Source organism: Mastomys coucha, unplaced genomic scaffold (genome assembly GCF_008632895.1).
Source record: "Mastomys coucha isolate ucsf_1 unplaced genomic scaffold, UCSF_Mcou_1 pScaffold23, whole genome shotgun sequence".
Taxonomy (NCBI): Eukaryota; Metazoa; Chordata; class Mammalia; order Rodentia; family Muridae; genus Mastomys; species Mastomys coucha.
In genome coordinates this window covers 93,146,438-93,163,511 of record NW_022196906.1, presented here as the reverse complement: position 1 = coordinate 93,163,511, position 17,074 = coordinate 93,146,438, and the positions used below count along the sequence as shown (strand labels likewise).

The 17,074-nt window shown below is 40.3% G+C and overlaps 1 protein-coding gene across 3 annotated transcripts in view; it reads left to right on the top strand.

Annotated features, from left to right (window-relative positions):
* Positions 1 to 236: 236 nt before the first annotated feature.
* Armc8 (armadillo repeat containing 8) overlaps positions 237 to 17,074 on the top strand; it is a 94,574-nt gene continuing 77,736 nt past the window's right edge. For all 3 annotated transcript variants that reach the window (XM_031345782.1, XM_031345783.1, XM_031345781.1), the window contains exon 1: positions 237 to 538. Coding sequence is in view for 2 of the 3 variants with exons in the window: in XM_031345783.1 (XP_031201643.1) it covers positions 494 to 538 (45 nt within the window). In the remaining variant the exon portion in view is untranslated. The remainder of the gene's footprint in view (positions 539 to 17,074) is intronic.

Below are 17,074 nucleotides of genomic sequence, written 5' to 3'. Positions count from 1 at the left end.
TCCAGCTTTAAGAGGGAGATAGTACTGAAACTAGGAATTTGGTGTAGAGTGAGATAATGAATGTGAAAGTGAACTTCAAACTTCGTAGGTAGTAACTCCACCTACGAGCGGTTAGGAAAGAGAACCTGTAAACTGAAATTTAAGAGTGCGGACAGCTCGTAGAGCCAGGGTGAAGCTCCGCCCCACAGCAGCGGAAGGTGGGGCAAGCAGGCTTCTGCGCATGCGGAGGCCGCTGCCCGCGCCCACCTCTGACCCCAGCGGAGAGTAGCTGCTGTTTCTGAGAGGACGATTCGTAAGCCGGGGTCCGGCGTGGTTTCCCAATTCCTCGCCCTTCTGCCTGGTCCTTCGGTGCTCAAGCGACGCCTGGGGCGCCGTGGGTTCTGGGCAGCTTGCCTGGCTTTCGACAGAGGCTCCGGCTGTTGGCCACATAGGTGGCTGTCGAAAGTGCCGGCCGCGCGCCGGCGCCGGCAGCAGCCGGGTGGGAAGGCTCAAGATGGCGTGCCTGTTGGAGACCCCAATCCGCATGAGCGTCCTCTCGGTGAGTGACCCTCCCGGCGCCGGGTAACCCGGGTCCTGCGCACAGCATTACCCGGGCGCCGTGAGCCTCCGGAGCACCACCCCCTGCGGTGGCCTCAGGTGGGATGCACGCGACCCAGGCCGAGTCGGAGGCTTCTCCTACTCGAGAGCTCCCACCGGTGCGGGTTCCCAGGACAGCGTCCCACAGGCGGGGAGGTCGGGCTCCAGGCAGCCAGCCCATGGGCGCGGCTTGGGTTTGGCCGAGCTTTCCCTCGTCTCCCTCCCTGCGCAGTTGCTTCTCCGAACGGAGCTCGCTGCCTGCGAGGGTTCAGGGCAGGCCTGGAACCTAGAGTCCACTTCGCTTCCCTGGGCTGTGGATAGAAGAGGTGCGAACGCTTAAGCTGCCACAGTACAGAGCTGCCAGGCTAAGGCTGTGCATCTTCTGTCAAGTCCCTACACCCGGGCACCTGCCAGGGCCGCTTGCTTCTTGGCAATGGAGGTTTTCACATCAGGGGCAACTCGTGTTATTGTGTGTGGTTATTTAAACCCCTTTGCTCTGCTCTGCTGTTGAGGTTTGGGGTTCGAGACTAGAGAAAGTGTTTCCAATGTCAGGTGTTTGTTTTTTCTTTAGGGAGAGCAAAACATTTTAGGAGGGACCAAAAAGTTGGAATAAAAAAGAATAGGTTTCCTCAGTACTTGGAAAGAAGGGAACATAATGATATACCTAGAAGAAATGCCAGGTTTTATTTCTTAAATTAAAAAGCAACAACAAAAAGCCCAGACAATTTTCCTTCCGCTATATTGTCCTTAAAAAAACAGGACCAGGAATGAAATGAACAAGAATGCATGTTGCTGGGAGAGAACTCTGGGAGGTTTGACCACAGATTTTAGCAGTTGGACTCCAAATAGAACCTACCAATGATTCAATTGTTGTTGGAAGTAAAGAAGTGGGCTGGCAAAGAATGATCGGTCATCTTTTAGACCTGTGGATGGCAGTTGGATTATAGATGGCTTGTCAGATTCCCTACAGTCTTGCAACTCCAACCGGTTTCTTTCCTCTTCTTTGACCTCTCACACAAACACACTTATGTGTTCAAAGGCACCAGCTACATCACTCCATTCAGGGTTAGTTAGAGCCATGCTGCTACCCCAAAAGACGGAAGTCACAATACAGTGCAAAATGTAATTTTGGAAGGTGGTCAACAAATCTAGCCGTGGGTCCATCTTACTAAACTGTTTACTTAAACTGCAACTAGAGAAGTACTCTCCGGCCACTTATAACATTAGCCCATTATTTCACTTTATATTGTCCATGGATGTTTTGTGGGAGAACAGACCAATGACTTCTGTCATTGTATTAAAAGGAGAAAAGGATGTGTCATAACTGTTCAATTTCCTTCTGATTGTGTCCTTTAGAATCCAGTTATCCTATAGTTCACCTGAAAACACACACACACACACACACACACACACACACACAGAGGTGATCAATAGATCCTAGTCCTTTGAGCACGCTTGGAAAATGCTGTTCCAAAATACTTCTCTGGTCTCACCTGTAGTTTCTTTGCCTTTTTTGTACATGATCAGCTTGTATAGTGTGTATAGTTGAAAACTTCATTTGTCTCACACTCCCAGTAAATGATTATGTTTTATTTCATTCGAAAACTTGTTGAAGAATATTTTCCATTTTGAGTTAGAATTTGCTCTAGCATTTGGGAGCAGAAACTAACTGTAAAGTCTGGTTTTCTAATTCTTCCACTGTAGGGCCTTAGGAAGAGGCAGAGCTTTAAACACATGACTTCAGGTGTCTGAACTTGATGATCTTACCAGTTTAAAGGAAAAGTTCCAACTTTCAAACAGCTAACTGAAGCACTACTTTCATATCAGTTATTAATTAGAAGCTATTGGAAGTTGAGGAAATGGCTCAGTAGGTAAATTGCTTGCTTTACAAGCAAGGACTTGAGTTAGGATCCCAGTACCTACTTAAAAAGCCAGGTGTGGCAGTGCATGTTTGTGATCTTGTCATTGGGAGGTAGATCATGGAGGCTTTCTGGCTAGTTTGTCTAGTTAGAACAGGGAGCTTCAGGTTCAGTGAGAGACCCTGTTTCAAACTGGAAGATGCCAGACCTTGACCTCTGACACACAGGTGGTTGGATCCCTTTAATAAGTTACATCTATGTACCAATGAAATATAAACCCCTATATTGTGTACTTTAGCAATACAAGGGTACCAGAAATGCTCTGAAGGAGCTCATAGTTCTGATGACACTAGAGTGTGATAGCTGTAAGTTGACTCATGGGAAGTCAAATTGTTTTAAATTATTTCCATCTATAGTCCATTATATTTTCTTCCTGAGAGATCTCCTCAATTGCTTGCTTAACCTTAACTACGCAATTCATACATCTACATTATCATCTTGACTTTCTGCCTACTTCTCGTCTCAAATCTTTGTGTGGATGTCATCCATAGCATCTAACAAAGCATGTTCTTTTTCCTAAGAGGACTTACTCATGACTTCCCAGTTCAGTACTGTCTTTCACTTATCCTTCTGTTAAACTTCCCTGAGTCATCTTTGGCTCTTCTTTCACTCATACTTCTGTATAATAAGTTGTTAAACTATTTTTTTTAAACTACAAGGCACTTAATAAATGCATAATAAATTGAGCTGTTGGAGGAGGTGGATGGACTCATCTCTATTTGTACTATACCATGGCTGGTCCTGTTTATTTCATCCCTTTAACATAGTTCCCATGTTCTTGAGACTTCTAAATTGTTTTGTATTGATTGTATTTTTTTGAATAAAAAAAATGTATTGTTGCAGAGAGGTTGTATATAACTAACTCAGGTTACCTTCATTAGTTACATTTTACATAGTTACAGAACCAGGGAATTGGTATAGTATGTGGATATTTTTGTATCATTTTATAACCACTGCTATTAAGATACAAAAGTATCCATCACCATTTCCTTCATGCTATGTATTTAAAGACATATTCCCAGCCCCATCCTTAATTTCTGGTGGCAACTACTTATCTTTTTTCCCTTTCAATACTTTTGTAAGTTGTCTGCATTGTTACATGAATGGAAACATACAGTATGTGATCCATTGGGGGAGTGGCTTTTGTCACTCATCATGCTTTTGAGAGTCTTCCAATTTATTGCATATATCTATAGTTTGTTTCTTCTTTTTGCCGCATAGAATTCCCGTGAATGGATGTCCCTGCATTTGTTTATAATCAGCCATCTATTGAACATTTTTGTTTCTACCTTTTGGCTGTTATAACCTACTGTGAACAGTCATAGACAGTTTTTGTTTTGTTTTGTTTTGTTTTGTTTTGTTTTTTTGTGGATATGACTGAAAGAAATGCCTAAAAATGTAATTACTAAAGCTGTTGATTTACATATGTAAATGTATGTTTAGTTTGTAAAGAAACTGTTGAACTCTTCTGATTATCATTTTATATTCATCAGTACTGTAGGAGATTTAATTTCTCTCAGTCCTTGTCAACATTTACTGTTAGATAGCTGTGTACTGATACTACTGTATCATCCTCTTAATTTGTATTGATTTTCTTAATGAAGAACAATGTTGAAATCTTTTCATGGAATAAAGGAAAATGTTTATGTCTTTTTATACTCACTTTCTAATTGGACTGCTTGCTTTTTGATTATTGAATTTATATGTTTATCAGATGGATATTTACAAGTATTTTATGAACCTTGGGGCTGGTACCTCTCTCCAAAAAGAACTTTGATCTCTACCTCTTGCCTTACACAAAAAGGAACTCAAGGAGGATCAGAGATTTTATCTTTTAGTTCTTGGCAGTTGTGTTCTATTGGTCTTGCCTGTTGCTGCTTATTGATTTGTTCTCTTGTGTGGGCAGTTAGCAGTATTAGAAAACTCTGTGAAGTTAAACTGAGCTAGCCTCTAAGCACAAATTTACCTTCCTTTGGTTTTACTTTAAATGCAAAAATGAAGTTTGTTTATCATGTTTTAGAAGTTTGAAGTTTGTTTACAAAACACCAGTAAGGGCAGGGTTTGTGGGGAGTGGTCCTAAAGCAGACTTGTCAATATGAATTTCTTAATCTTTCGCGGCAATGTGTGACATGTGGGGGTTGCTTATTTCATGTTCCAGGACATTTTGCAGTGTCTTAAAGGAAAGATTGCCACCCAAATTCAGACACTTAATGAAGACTCAGAAATGTTTTAGTATAGAGTCTTCAGTTTTATCTGGGGAACTAGCCTTTGAATTGATTCTGCGTTCAGCCTCCCACTCCCCCAATCCAGGATTGTGTACTTGTGGTCTGTCACTAAACTTTATCCTCTACACTTTAATTTTTGATTTGATGGTTGCTTTCAAGTAAATATCATCTGTCAGGTTCATTTCTGGGTAAAGATAGAGTATTATTTGACAAAACATTACTGCTCCCTTCAAGAAACTGAAGAATGGCCTCATTTACTAAATCTCAGTGCTGTGATCCCCTGAAGCATAGTAGTGGGTTTTAGTTTCTTTTTTCTTTTTTTTTTTAAAAGATTTATTTATTTATTTATTTTATGTATATGAGTACACTGTAGCTGTACAGATAGTTGTGAACCTTCATCTGGTTGTTGGGAATTGACTTTAGGACCTCTGCTCGCTCCAGTCAACTGCGCTCACCCCACTCTCTCAGTCGCTGTTCGCTCAGGCCCAAAGACTTATTTATTATTATAAATAAATACACTGTAGCTGTCTTCAGATGTACCTGAAGAGGGTGTCAAATCTCATTACAGATGGTTGTGAGCCACCATGTGGTTGCTGGGATTTGAACTCAGGACCTTTGGCAGAGCAGTTGGTGCTCTTACCCACTGAGCCATCTCTCCAGCCCGGGTTTTAGTTTCTTAATGATTAATATTACCCACTCCCTTCACAGACTACATGCTTATGCTCTAAAGAAACACATGGTTTTAAGGGGTTTGGGAGTTCTCTGAAGCCTGGGCATTGGTTCTGTGTAAAAGTATCAGGTACCAAACATCTGCTGTCAAAAGTCATTTTAGTTATTTTGCAATGGTAAATAAAAGTAACAATGTCATGTTTGGGACTTGAATCTGAGGAATTTTAACTTTTTTGTCCAGAGTAGGCCAGTGAGCTCTCTCACAAAGTGAACCTTGGCCTCTGTAAGGGCTTTGTGTAGTTAATGACATGGTAGACTTGGAGTGCAAAGCTAGGTTAACTGGACAGTCAAATTAGAAAAATACTTGAGGGTCTCAGCACAGGCAAATGTGGAAAAACAGGTCATCGGTGGCTCATGAGACTGCATTGTTGTTACAGGCCACGGTGTGGATTACAGGCTGTAGATCCGAGAGCAAGTAGAAAAGCTCTTACCAACTCTTAGATGAGGCAGCCAAGTGTAGTAAGCACCATGGAGAGCTCCGCTGCGAGGCTTCTCTGAGAATGGGAAGCAAATGAGAGGCTTTATAATCAGGAGGCAGCTGGCCTGTGCACAGTTGTACTTACGGGGTGTATTGTGCAAGACCATACTCAGGATCCTGAAGTCACTGCACTGTTCAGTCTTGAATAATTTACTGTATGCTGCAAGGCAACATCTACTTGTGTCTAAGTAGCTTTTTTGAGTGCCAAGATTAAGAAATAGGCATTTGCTGTATTTTAGAGGATTTCCTTGGTTATCTTATCATTGGAGGCATGTGAATAATGTCAACCAACATAGAAAGTATGTGTAGCTCTGTGGTATTCCCAGCCCGTTTATTCCGTTCTGTTTGTTAGAGATAGTCTTTGGACTGCCACATTATGCTGGTTTGTATCATAGGTCTCTCTAACTTATTCGCTCCATCTAGGGGCATCTCATAAAGCCTACACTGAAGAATAAATGTATTACTTTTTTAAATAGGGCAAAAGAGCATTCATGGTCAAATAGACCTATATGGCTCTTTGTGACTTGTACTATACTTAAAAGGGTATACATCCTAGTGTTTGATTTTAGAAGTATGAATGTTATGTTGCTCTTGGTTCTTGTGAGCACTAAAGCTGGTGTTAATGTGTGTACCAGGGCCATGAAAATGCATTACTAAGTTAGACACTCACTACAAATAATGAACTATAAGGCACTCCTCATATCCCCTTTAACTGTGTACTGGCTTTTCTATTATGAAAAGGTTTTGTTCTATATGAATATAAAGTGAGGGAATATTTTACCAGTCTTTAGTTCATCCTTGTCATCTTTTATTGGGGAAAACCTGAGAACTGGATATATTAACTTTCCCATTGTGTTATGCTGAATATTCAATTCAGTTCTACAAATTCCTACATTTTAACATACAAAATTGGAGCAATGAGTGGGTTCTTCGGGGAAGAGGTACCTGCTACTAAGACTTGACTGTGTGAGTTGAATCCCTGGGACTGACTCTTCCTGCAGGTTGTCTTCTGACCTCACACATTTACTGTTCCTGTGTGTACTGTGGTGTATGTATGTGCTCCCAAGTCTGGATTTAAAGCTGATCATATTTTAGAGGTCTCAGTTGCCAGAGTGTGGTACCTTACAGATGAGGTCCAACTGTCAAATGTTATTTTAGGAGCTATCTCTTACTTGAGGTTATGTGGAAGTGTGGTTTTGATTAATGTGGAAAAGAAGGATGTTGTGAAACTTTAGAAATAATGAAGAATAATCCTATGAGGAAAAAAACTAAGGTGAAAATCACTGCAAATGTATTATATGAAGCATCTAAAAGAAATGTTATGAATCTGGTTGAGTCCTAAAAGAGCCGGAAAAGCATAGAACAAGACACGAAGCCTTGCATTGAGGTAGTGTGGGGCAATTTTTTCCCCTTTCTTCTCCTTTTGGAAGCAAGTTGAAATTTTGAAATAAATAGTGAGGACAAGATTGCTGCCTGTACATGAAAAGTCTGTCTTTGTTAATAATGTCTTTTTTTTTTTTTTGTATTGTTTGAGAAGAGGCTACATTTTTTTCCTCTCAAAATTAGGGAAGACTTATTTAGCGTTCAGTTTTGTCTGGTAGTAGAATCAACTCTTGGGCAGAGAAGTACTTATTTTTCCATAAATCTTCAAGTATCAGTAAGGGAATGTTAAGGTTTTGTGTCTTTTATGTTCTTAGAAGAGTACAACTCACACGTGGAGGGAAGTGTGCGATTGAAATTGAAGCATAGCTTAGTAAAGTGGGACTCTTGGTATTGGTTTCCAGTATTCTTGAGTATGGGATTCCTGGTTTCTCTAGGGACAAACATAAGTACAATAAGTGTCCAGAGCTTTAAAATGAACAATAGAGAATATTTGACTGATCTCAATAGAATTTATTTATTTGATATTTTAGAATAGTGACAAAAGGAAGTTAGTTGTTTTTTTGTTTTGTTTTGTTTTTTAATGGTTTTTCAAGATAGGATTTCTCTGTATAGCCCTGGCTGTCCTGGAACTCACTCTGTAGACCAGGCTGGCCTCGAACTCAGAAATCCGCCTGCCTCTGCCTCCTGATTGTTGGGATTAAAGGCGTGCGCCACCACTGCCCGGCTTAAATTAGTTGTTTTTGTTGTTGTTTTTCTCAGATGGTTTTGGAGATACTGGAAACCCAGATTTCCATTTTCTACTGTCTTGGGGGATCAGTGCATTTCTGAGGTTTCCTTTTGGATTGAGTGGGTCCTCACAAGCCATTGCAGGTAGTTGTTCCCAGCCTAATTAAACTCACTTACAGTGATAGATATTTACAAATTAATCCTTTTCGTCTGCTCCAAAATGAAAATGTTAACTTACTTATGTGTAACTTTTTTAAAGTTGGCATAATACCCCTGCTCTATTAATGGAAGATAAAATAAAATTATGTAAATGTGTAAATATGCAGGTCTATTTACATTAACAAATTAATGATATGTTTCCAAATGTGCATATTGGCTATTAATGTGATGGGTACACTATAGAGTGATAAAGACTTTACAGTTACTTAAATGGAATCATAAGTGATTTTTTTATGTAGCCTCTTCAGTGTCTGAACTTTTGGTAAAAGGTCCAAGTAAGACAAAAGTATACCCATTATTTATAAAGGAGCTACATTCTTGGAAAACCGATTATACATTAAGATAACACAAAATATATTTTAGGTTTATATGTAGGATGGAATTTGATTCTAAGGCCACATAGTTAAGACTTTCTTGTTCTTCCTTTCTCTTGGTATATGGATAGTGTGCAGTTGTGGGATGTGGGTGCTTGTCCTGTCATCTCATGGCATATACTATTCTTAGTCCTCGTCCGCTAGATGCCAGATGTGTGATTTTCTTTATTATTGTTTGGAATTGAAATTTTTAGGACCTCTGCTCTCTCTGGTCAACCCTGCTTGTCCAGGCTCAAAGATTTATTTATTATTATACATAAGTACATTGTAGCTGTCTTCATATGTGCCAGAAGAGGGCATCAGATCTCATTACGGGTGGTTGTGAGCCACCATGTGGTTGCTGGGATTTGAACTCAGGACCTTCAGAAGAGCAGACAGTGTTCTTACCCACTGAGCCATCTCGCCAGCCCCAGATGTGTGATTTTCACAGTCTTATAAAATACAACCTAAGGAGCAGTTCTGTCTTTATTCTAGAACTACTCTTTTAAATCTTGTGGGTCGTTTGTTTGTTTGCTTCGGATTTTTTTGTTTGTTTTTTCTGCAGGAGTTGTTATTACTTTTGGTTTGAGTTTTGGTTTTGGTTTTCAAATAGTCCCAGTATGTAGCTCTGGTTGGCCTGGAGTTCACTGTGTAGTCCAGTGTGACCTTAAGATCACAGAAATCTACTTGTTGCTGCTTCCCAAGTTCTGGCATTAAAGATGTGCCACCACACTCAGCGTCTGTTTGCTTTTGTATTGATAGTCTCACTTGCTACATTACACTTGTATTTTACTTGCTTGTGCTGAGACTACATTGAAGGTAGGAGAGCCTGCTTTATCTCACTCTCCCCAGCATCTAGCATATCTGGGAAATTAATGGGAGGGATGAATTTTAACCTGCAGTAGGTTTAAAGTCAAAATCTCTTCAGAGTTCAGATACCTGGTTTTTAATTGTATTTTTGTATCTTTCTGCAAACTTGACTTCCTCTGATATCATAAATATTGTAAACAATTCAAAGTTCCTATCAGTTTTCTAATTATTTGTTATTAAAATTTGTTTAGCTGTCATTGGTTTATACTTTCTTTTCTAGACACTATGAATTAGTCCAGCTACTGTGGAAATGTGTATGAAGGGTCTTCAAAGAATTAAAAATAGAACTAGTATGTGATCCACCTGTACCACTCCTGAGCCAAGGAGTCAAAGTTGGCTTCCCAGCATACCCATGATGTGCCAGTTCACTGTTTACAGCTGCTAAGTTACAGAGCCAGACTATGGACACATTGACAGCATGTATGGGTAAAGACACTGTAGAATATATGTGCATATATATGCAGTGAGTTTTTGTTGTTGTTCAGCTAGAAAGAACAAAACCTGTTATTTGTAGGAAGATGGGTAAAACTGGAGATCATTCTGCCAAGTGAGAAAAGTCAGACTCACAAAGAGAAGGAAGGAAAGAGAGAAAGAAGGAAAGAGAGAGAGAAAGAAAGAAGAAACAGTGAAAGTAGAAGGGAACCGTTAGAAGCAGGAAAAGGAGAAGTAGGCATAAGAGAAGATATTAGAGATGGTGGCTAGATCCAGGTGTGTGCACGTGAAAGTGTCACATTGAGACTCATTGTGACAGTTATACCTCAGTAAGGGCAAAGAGGTGATGAAATAGAACACTGTTGATAGCTTATTAACTTTTCATTCTCTAGGAAACTAATAGTTTAGTTTATTTAGCTCTAAACTGAAGTTTGACACTTCTCTAAGTTGCCTCTATTAATAGCAAGTCTGGGTTTTAGCAAACTGTCATTCCAGACCTTTCCTGAAGAATTTGAGCAACTGATTTTTAAGAGCAAATGACTTAAATTCATCCTACTCAAGGGTGATTTAAGAGATGCAGTTAGAGCTTGTTCTTGTTTGCCTGTTTAGAACCTCTGACCAGTTTTCTGCGATGCCCAGGAAATATTTTCCTCTCTTCTTTGTTGCTTCTAAAGAAATGTAAAAATTAGTTGATTGTACAGCCCAGGTTGTCTTCTGTACTCTTGGGATGTTTGAGTGTCCTTTGCTAATTATTTAATAATCCATTTTTAACCTAAAGTCATTCTGATTTAAATGGTACATTCAATAGCCCAAAGTCTACGTGTGTGTGTGTGTGTGTGTGTGTGTGTGTGTGTGTGTGTGTGTATGTTAAAAATGTGCCAAGAAAGCTGGAGAAATTGCTCAGTGTTAAAGACTGCTCTTCCAGAGGTCCTGGGTTCATTTTCAGCAACCACATGATGCCTCACAACCATCTGTAATTGGATCCGATGCCCTCTTCTGGTATGCCTGAAGATGGCTACAGTGTACTCACATACAAAAATAAATAAGTAAATAAACCTTTAAAAAATATTTATTTAAAAAAATTGCCAAAATTTAGCTACTTAAAAACAATGTTTGGGGGGGGGGGGGCTGGAGAGATGGCTCAATGGTTAAGAGCACTGACTGCTCTTCCAGAGGTCCTGAGTTCAATTCCCAGCAACCACATGATGGCTCACACCTATCTGTAATGGAATCTGATGCCTTCTTCTGGTGTGTCTGAAGACAGCTACAGTGTACTCACATACATAAAATAAGTTAATTCTTAAAACAGCAACAAGAACAACAATGAAAACAATGCTGGTTATCTCACTGTTTCTAAAAGTAGGAAACAGGCAAATCAGAGCTCTAGTTGCACCTCTTAGGTCACCCATGAGCAGGTGAAGTGAGCTGGTGCTGGTACTTCTGGCACAAGTCTCTCATGAAGTCATTGTCATAGGTGCCTTAGTCTTATGTGAAGGCTGATTTTAGGAAGAATCTGGTCTCAACTTATTCCTGAGGTTGTTGGCAGGACTTAGTTGTGGGCTATGTGGGCCTTTCCGTAGGGTAGCTCATAATCGCAGTTAGCTTCAGACAGAGAGAAAGGAGACTGTGACAAGAGAACCTTCTTGAATGGCATCCCATCTTGTCTGCTGCATTTTATTTATCAGACTGAGGTTTCTAGTCCAGTGCTCACTTGAGGTAAGAGACTGCACCAGGGCATGGATATCAGCAGGTGGGGCTCACTGGAAGTCATTCAGGAAACACGTTACAGACAGTAACCCCAGTGAAAGAAAAATTGCACCACATAATACTCTACAACAGAGCACAACTTGTGTCTTATCTTTTTGCTTTCCTGAAATACAAAACTTGCTTTGAGCTTCTCCTCCTTCTCTCTGTACCTGTTTGTTACACAGGATTTATTCAATAATAAATTTTTTAAAAGGTTTATTTATATTTATTTTATGTATATGAGTACACTATAGCTGTCTTCAGACATACCAGAAGAGGGCATCAGATCCCATTACAGATGGTTGTGAGCTACTATGTGGATGCTTGGGAATTGAAGTCAGGACCTTTAGAAGAGCAATCAGTGCTCTTAACCACTGAGCCATCTTTCCAGCCCCCAATAATAAATTTCTTAACATTAATTTACAAATTTGATATCTGTAATTTTTCTGCTGAGTTTTTTACATAATTTTAGAGTACTATTCAACTAAAACATATACTTAAATAAATAAATTTGTGATAACTTTATTGAAGCTTTGAATATGTGGTATGAATTCACAGCCAGGTTTTGAGGCATGTCTGTTTTAAACCTCTTGTCAAAAGGCACGGACTTTGTAGCTCTGACCTTAGCTCACTTTGCTGTCCTTCATGATCATGGACTGCACCCTGAGTTTAGCTAGCTATTTTGCATTCCTGCTTTGGTTGAGAAAAAGGAAGAGTCACTTTTTGAGCTACTGAAAGCTACAAAAAATAACTCAGAGGTCATTGGTACTTTGAAGTTTCATCATGAAAGGACAGGACATCATCAACCCTCCTATACTGCTTGTGTCTGTGGGCAGGAGTAAAGAAGTTCTGAGATCAGGCTGTCACCTGGTCCAGACTATTGACAAACACAAGGAAGAGCCCTGTGGTCTCTGTGTTTAGTCCTTCTCACCCAGCACATATTCACTGTTTCTCTGCCGTGGCTTTTGTATCTCTTCACCTGAACTGCAGGTAGCCAGGGACTCTCTTTCTCATACCACTTAGCTGTCTGTCTGCTCTCTATCCCATATTCCCTGCCTTCTGTTTCTTTCACTACACGTTCTTTATGCTTAGATTCTGTGATCCTTTTGTCTTTGTTTAGAACAAGATTCTTCACTTGGTGACATTTCTCCAGTTTTTTCTTGCCGTCTATTCAACTAATGTTTTTTTCCTTCATTTCCCTCATAGCACTCAAAAAGTGGGCAGAGGTCTTTCTTACTCCTTCTGGTGTTTTCAGACCCTTAGAATCTCATCAGATTTCTTATCTCTGATCATTCCTTTGCTTAACATCTCAGCTTCTAGCTCATGTTAATTCTACGTATTCTTGATTATTTATGGGAAATTAGACACTCTCTCTCTCTCCCTCCCTCCCTTCCTCCCTTCCTCCCTTCCTCCCTTCTTCCCTTCCTCCCTTCCTCCCTTCCTCCCTTCCTCCCTTCCTCCCTTTCTTCTTCCTTCCTTCCCTCCTTCTCTCCCTCTTTCTCACACATGGTCTCTTTATCTAACCCTGACTGTCCTGGAATTCTCTATGTAGACCAGGCTGGCCTTGGACTCACAGAGCTCCTCTTGAAACTGTCTTTCGAGTGCTAGGGTAGACCACTACACCTGGCGGAATTTTTGTTTTCTAACTAAAGGCTATTTAAAATTTATAGCCATGTCTGATAATCATGTTGTCCTGTCTTTAGTTCCAGCCTCCATGATTGTTTCCTAGACCCATCACTTACCCATCACTAAAATCCTTTAAAAACATGTCAATCAGCATCTCTATTTCAGGTATCCTGATGCTGTCTTCCCCCAAATCATTCCCACTAATTGATCATTATAATCACACCTACAATTCAAGTGAACCTCTCTTGAAGCTTTACTATGTTTTCCTAGTAAAATTCTCACTGGTGGTGTCCATGTGCCTGAATCCAGCAGTCAGGTGTCAGTTATTATGTTATGAGACACATCACTAGGATTTGACATGGTTGACTGCTCCCTCCTTGAAACATTCTGTGAGTTAGCTTAATGCATTTCTGTCCGTAACACTGAGTGTGGAGCACAGATTTCTGGCCCTGATCTATCCATAACCATTGCCTTAGTGAATAAGATGATGATGATTTTTCTGGTTTGTGTTTAGTTCACAGTGTTCCCTTAAATCCTAAACTCAACACATGCATCCTCACTCTGGCTGTTCAGTAGGGATTCTCAGCCCTAGCATGGTCAAAAGCCAAAGTTCTTTTAATCTTCTTACCTAAATCTGTACTTCTTAAATCTTATTCATCTTATTAACAGGCAAGTCGGTCTTCTAGGCAGTTAGGGAAACCTTTCAGTGTTACCTTCGGCTTCTCTTCTCTCCCACACCCTATATCCTATATCTGTTGCATTTTGGATTTCTCCATTTATCCGGAGTCTGGGTCAATCGTGTCTCCACGGTGTCCACTCTGGTCCTGGCTACTGTCATGAAGTAACTGAATTCCTGGTGATTGAGATAACCTCCTATCTGACCTCCCTATATCTGACCTCCCTATGTCTTGTAGCCCTCCCTTTTCTCTATTCATTTGTAAAATTTACAGCCAGAACAAAACTTTAAAAACATGTCAATCAGATATCTGTTTTATGATTTCCCAACTCATGCCATAAACATTAAAATCCTAACGTAACTAACAAGACTCTAGCAGTGCTGTGTATAGAAAAGTAATGGATGCTGTAACTAAACATTTTCTAGCATAATAACTTTTCTGCTATTATATGTAAATAGTAAACACAATTTAAATGTTATTAAGATCCAAATATCAAAATATAATTTCAACTCACCTGTGTAAGTAGCTAATGAGATCTTTTAAACTTTTAATTAGTTTTAAAGCTGGACAAAATTCAGTTTTTATCCATATTTCAAATAGTAAAAGAAAGCCATGTGAGGCTAGTGACCACCATGCCAACAGAGCAACTCTTTCCCAACATCCTTGTCGTGGGTCTCTTCTCCCACTCCTCTCTCCTTCGCTCATTGTGCTCCAACAGTAATGGCCTCCTGTTCCTGTGTTGTGACAGACACATTGGATTTCAGAGCCTTGTGCTTGTTGCTCTCTTGATGAAAACCTGCCCTTCGTTAGGCCTTTGTTCAAGTATCACCTTCTTATCAGCACTTAGTCCCTGGACTAGTTATCTTCCTTAGCTTTTCATTACCAATTGCTCCCTAAATAACAAGAACTGTGGGCAGAGAAGACCTAGTTACAGAGAAAAGCAGTGAAATGCAAGAATTGTTCCATGCAGGCACAGACATGGTGATATTAGGAAAAGGCTCGTATCCTCTGGCCTGCCTTCTGTCACAGTGGCTTATGGGAGACATGGCTGACTTATTACAGATTGGAAGCCTATTGCTAATTGAGGAGGAAAATTTGAATAGCCCAACAGTCTTGAAAAAGAGCTAGTTGGCAGGGGAGGGGGCACACTCATAACTTTATCATTTAAAAACATACTAGAAAGCTGTGGTAATCAACATTGGTATTCTGATTAAGACTATGTATGTTAATGATAAGGAAGAATAGAAAGAAATCAACTGTGGGCTTCCCTTGGCCCCTGTAAATAGGATTTTTTTGATAAGGGCACCAAGACATTCAATCAATTAAAAATACTCCCTTTCCACAAATGGTACTTAGACAACCAGATGTTCACACTTTTTTTATAAAAGTGTGAGTGAATTCACAGCCCTCTCTCTTCTCCTGTCTGTTTTAAACATGACACACAGTTGGGGAGTAAAGCTGTAAAACCATGTCAGCCCCTAGTTAGAAGAGAGACTCGGAGTTTGAGAAGTCCAGGAGAGCTCACTGTTAGAAAGCCAAGGAACGGGTGGGGATGGGGAGGTAGCTGCGATGGTAAAGTATTCACTTCAAGGATGAGTTTAGGTCCCTTTCAAGTAGAAAGTTGGGCATTGCGGCTTACACTGTAATTCTAGCACTGGGGACCTGGAGTCTAGAAGATCCCTTGAGTGTTGTTAAGTCTTATCAAATTGGTGTCCCCGCGTTCAGTTAGAGACTCTGTCTAACTTAAATGGTGTGACATAACTTTTCTGCTTGTTTTACAGATTTACTCAGTTTACCCCTGCTTAGAATTTTTTAACTTTTATTTATCTATTTTTTGTTTTATGTGTATGGGTTTTTTTGTCTACATGTATTTGTATGCATCACGTATGTGCCTGGTACCCACAAAGGTCCAAAAAGTGTTAGATATCTTAGAACTGGAGTTAGAGCTGGCTGTGAGCCACCATGTGGGTTCTGGATACTGAACTCCAGCAAGAGCTTTGAGTGCTTCTAACCACTGAAACATCGCTCTAGCCCTGTCTTTATCTAGCTTTTGCTCCTAATGTAGTGTTTCATGATTTATTCTTGTGGTTCTCTGTGGCCTTGCTTGACTAACATTTCATGATCGGACATCTCATTGTTGACCCTATAGAAGCTTTGTAAGCCTGGGAAGTGGGGGCAGGTAGCTTTAGAATCCTAACCCTGGTCCTGTTATTTTGAAGAAAGTAGATGCTAGTAGGTGCTTTAATGCTCATGGCGGGCATAATAATGTTCATTTTTGCTGTTTGGTCTTTTATAAATGAAGTACAAAAATGTACATTGATTTTGATTACTTTTTTCTCTGCAAGGTTAAGAGTCTGTGTGCTTCTCCAGAACTGATAGGTGCTGTAGAACTGTAAGCTGAACTGTGTTGTGGCAGCTAGGCCTTTCACTAATTCAGGATTTTGGGGAAATTGGAGAGGTTTCTTTCTCCCAGTTACACCTTATTGCTAATGGATGGCAGTGCATGCGCACATTCCAGCAGACAAGAGAAAAAAGCAGGGGACAAAAGGACTTTTTCCTAGTTTCTTAATATGTTGTTTCAAATAACATTACATATTGAAAATTAAATATAAAAGAGCACCCAAAAATAAATATTACAAGAAATTGCATGATAAAGAGCATAGCCCACGGCACAAATGAGAGGTGAGTGTCTCCCTAACTACTCTCTTAAGAAAGGGGCTTACTGTGTAGCCCAGGTTGGCCTCCTTCTGCCTTGAAATCTTTGCAGCTAGCTGGGTTTGTAGGTGCATGTTGCCTGGCTCCCCTTATTCTGTGTATTCCAAGAGCCATCCACTAGACGGCTCCAGTGTGGTTAGGAGTTACCATGACTTTGAATTGTCTTTTTTTAAAAAAAAATATTGTCTGAGGAATGTTATTCCCCCATCATTTACACTTCCATCTTTGTCAGCTTGTTAACTATGACAATCCCTGCATCCGAGGGACTTCCTTGTACTGCTCTCTCTCTGGCCAGGAGCTGTTCTCCACACACACACGCACACACACACACACACCAGGAGCTGTTCTCCACACACACACACGCACACACACACACACCAGGAGCTGTTCTCCACACACA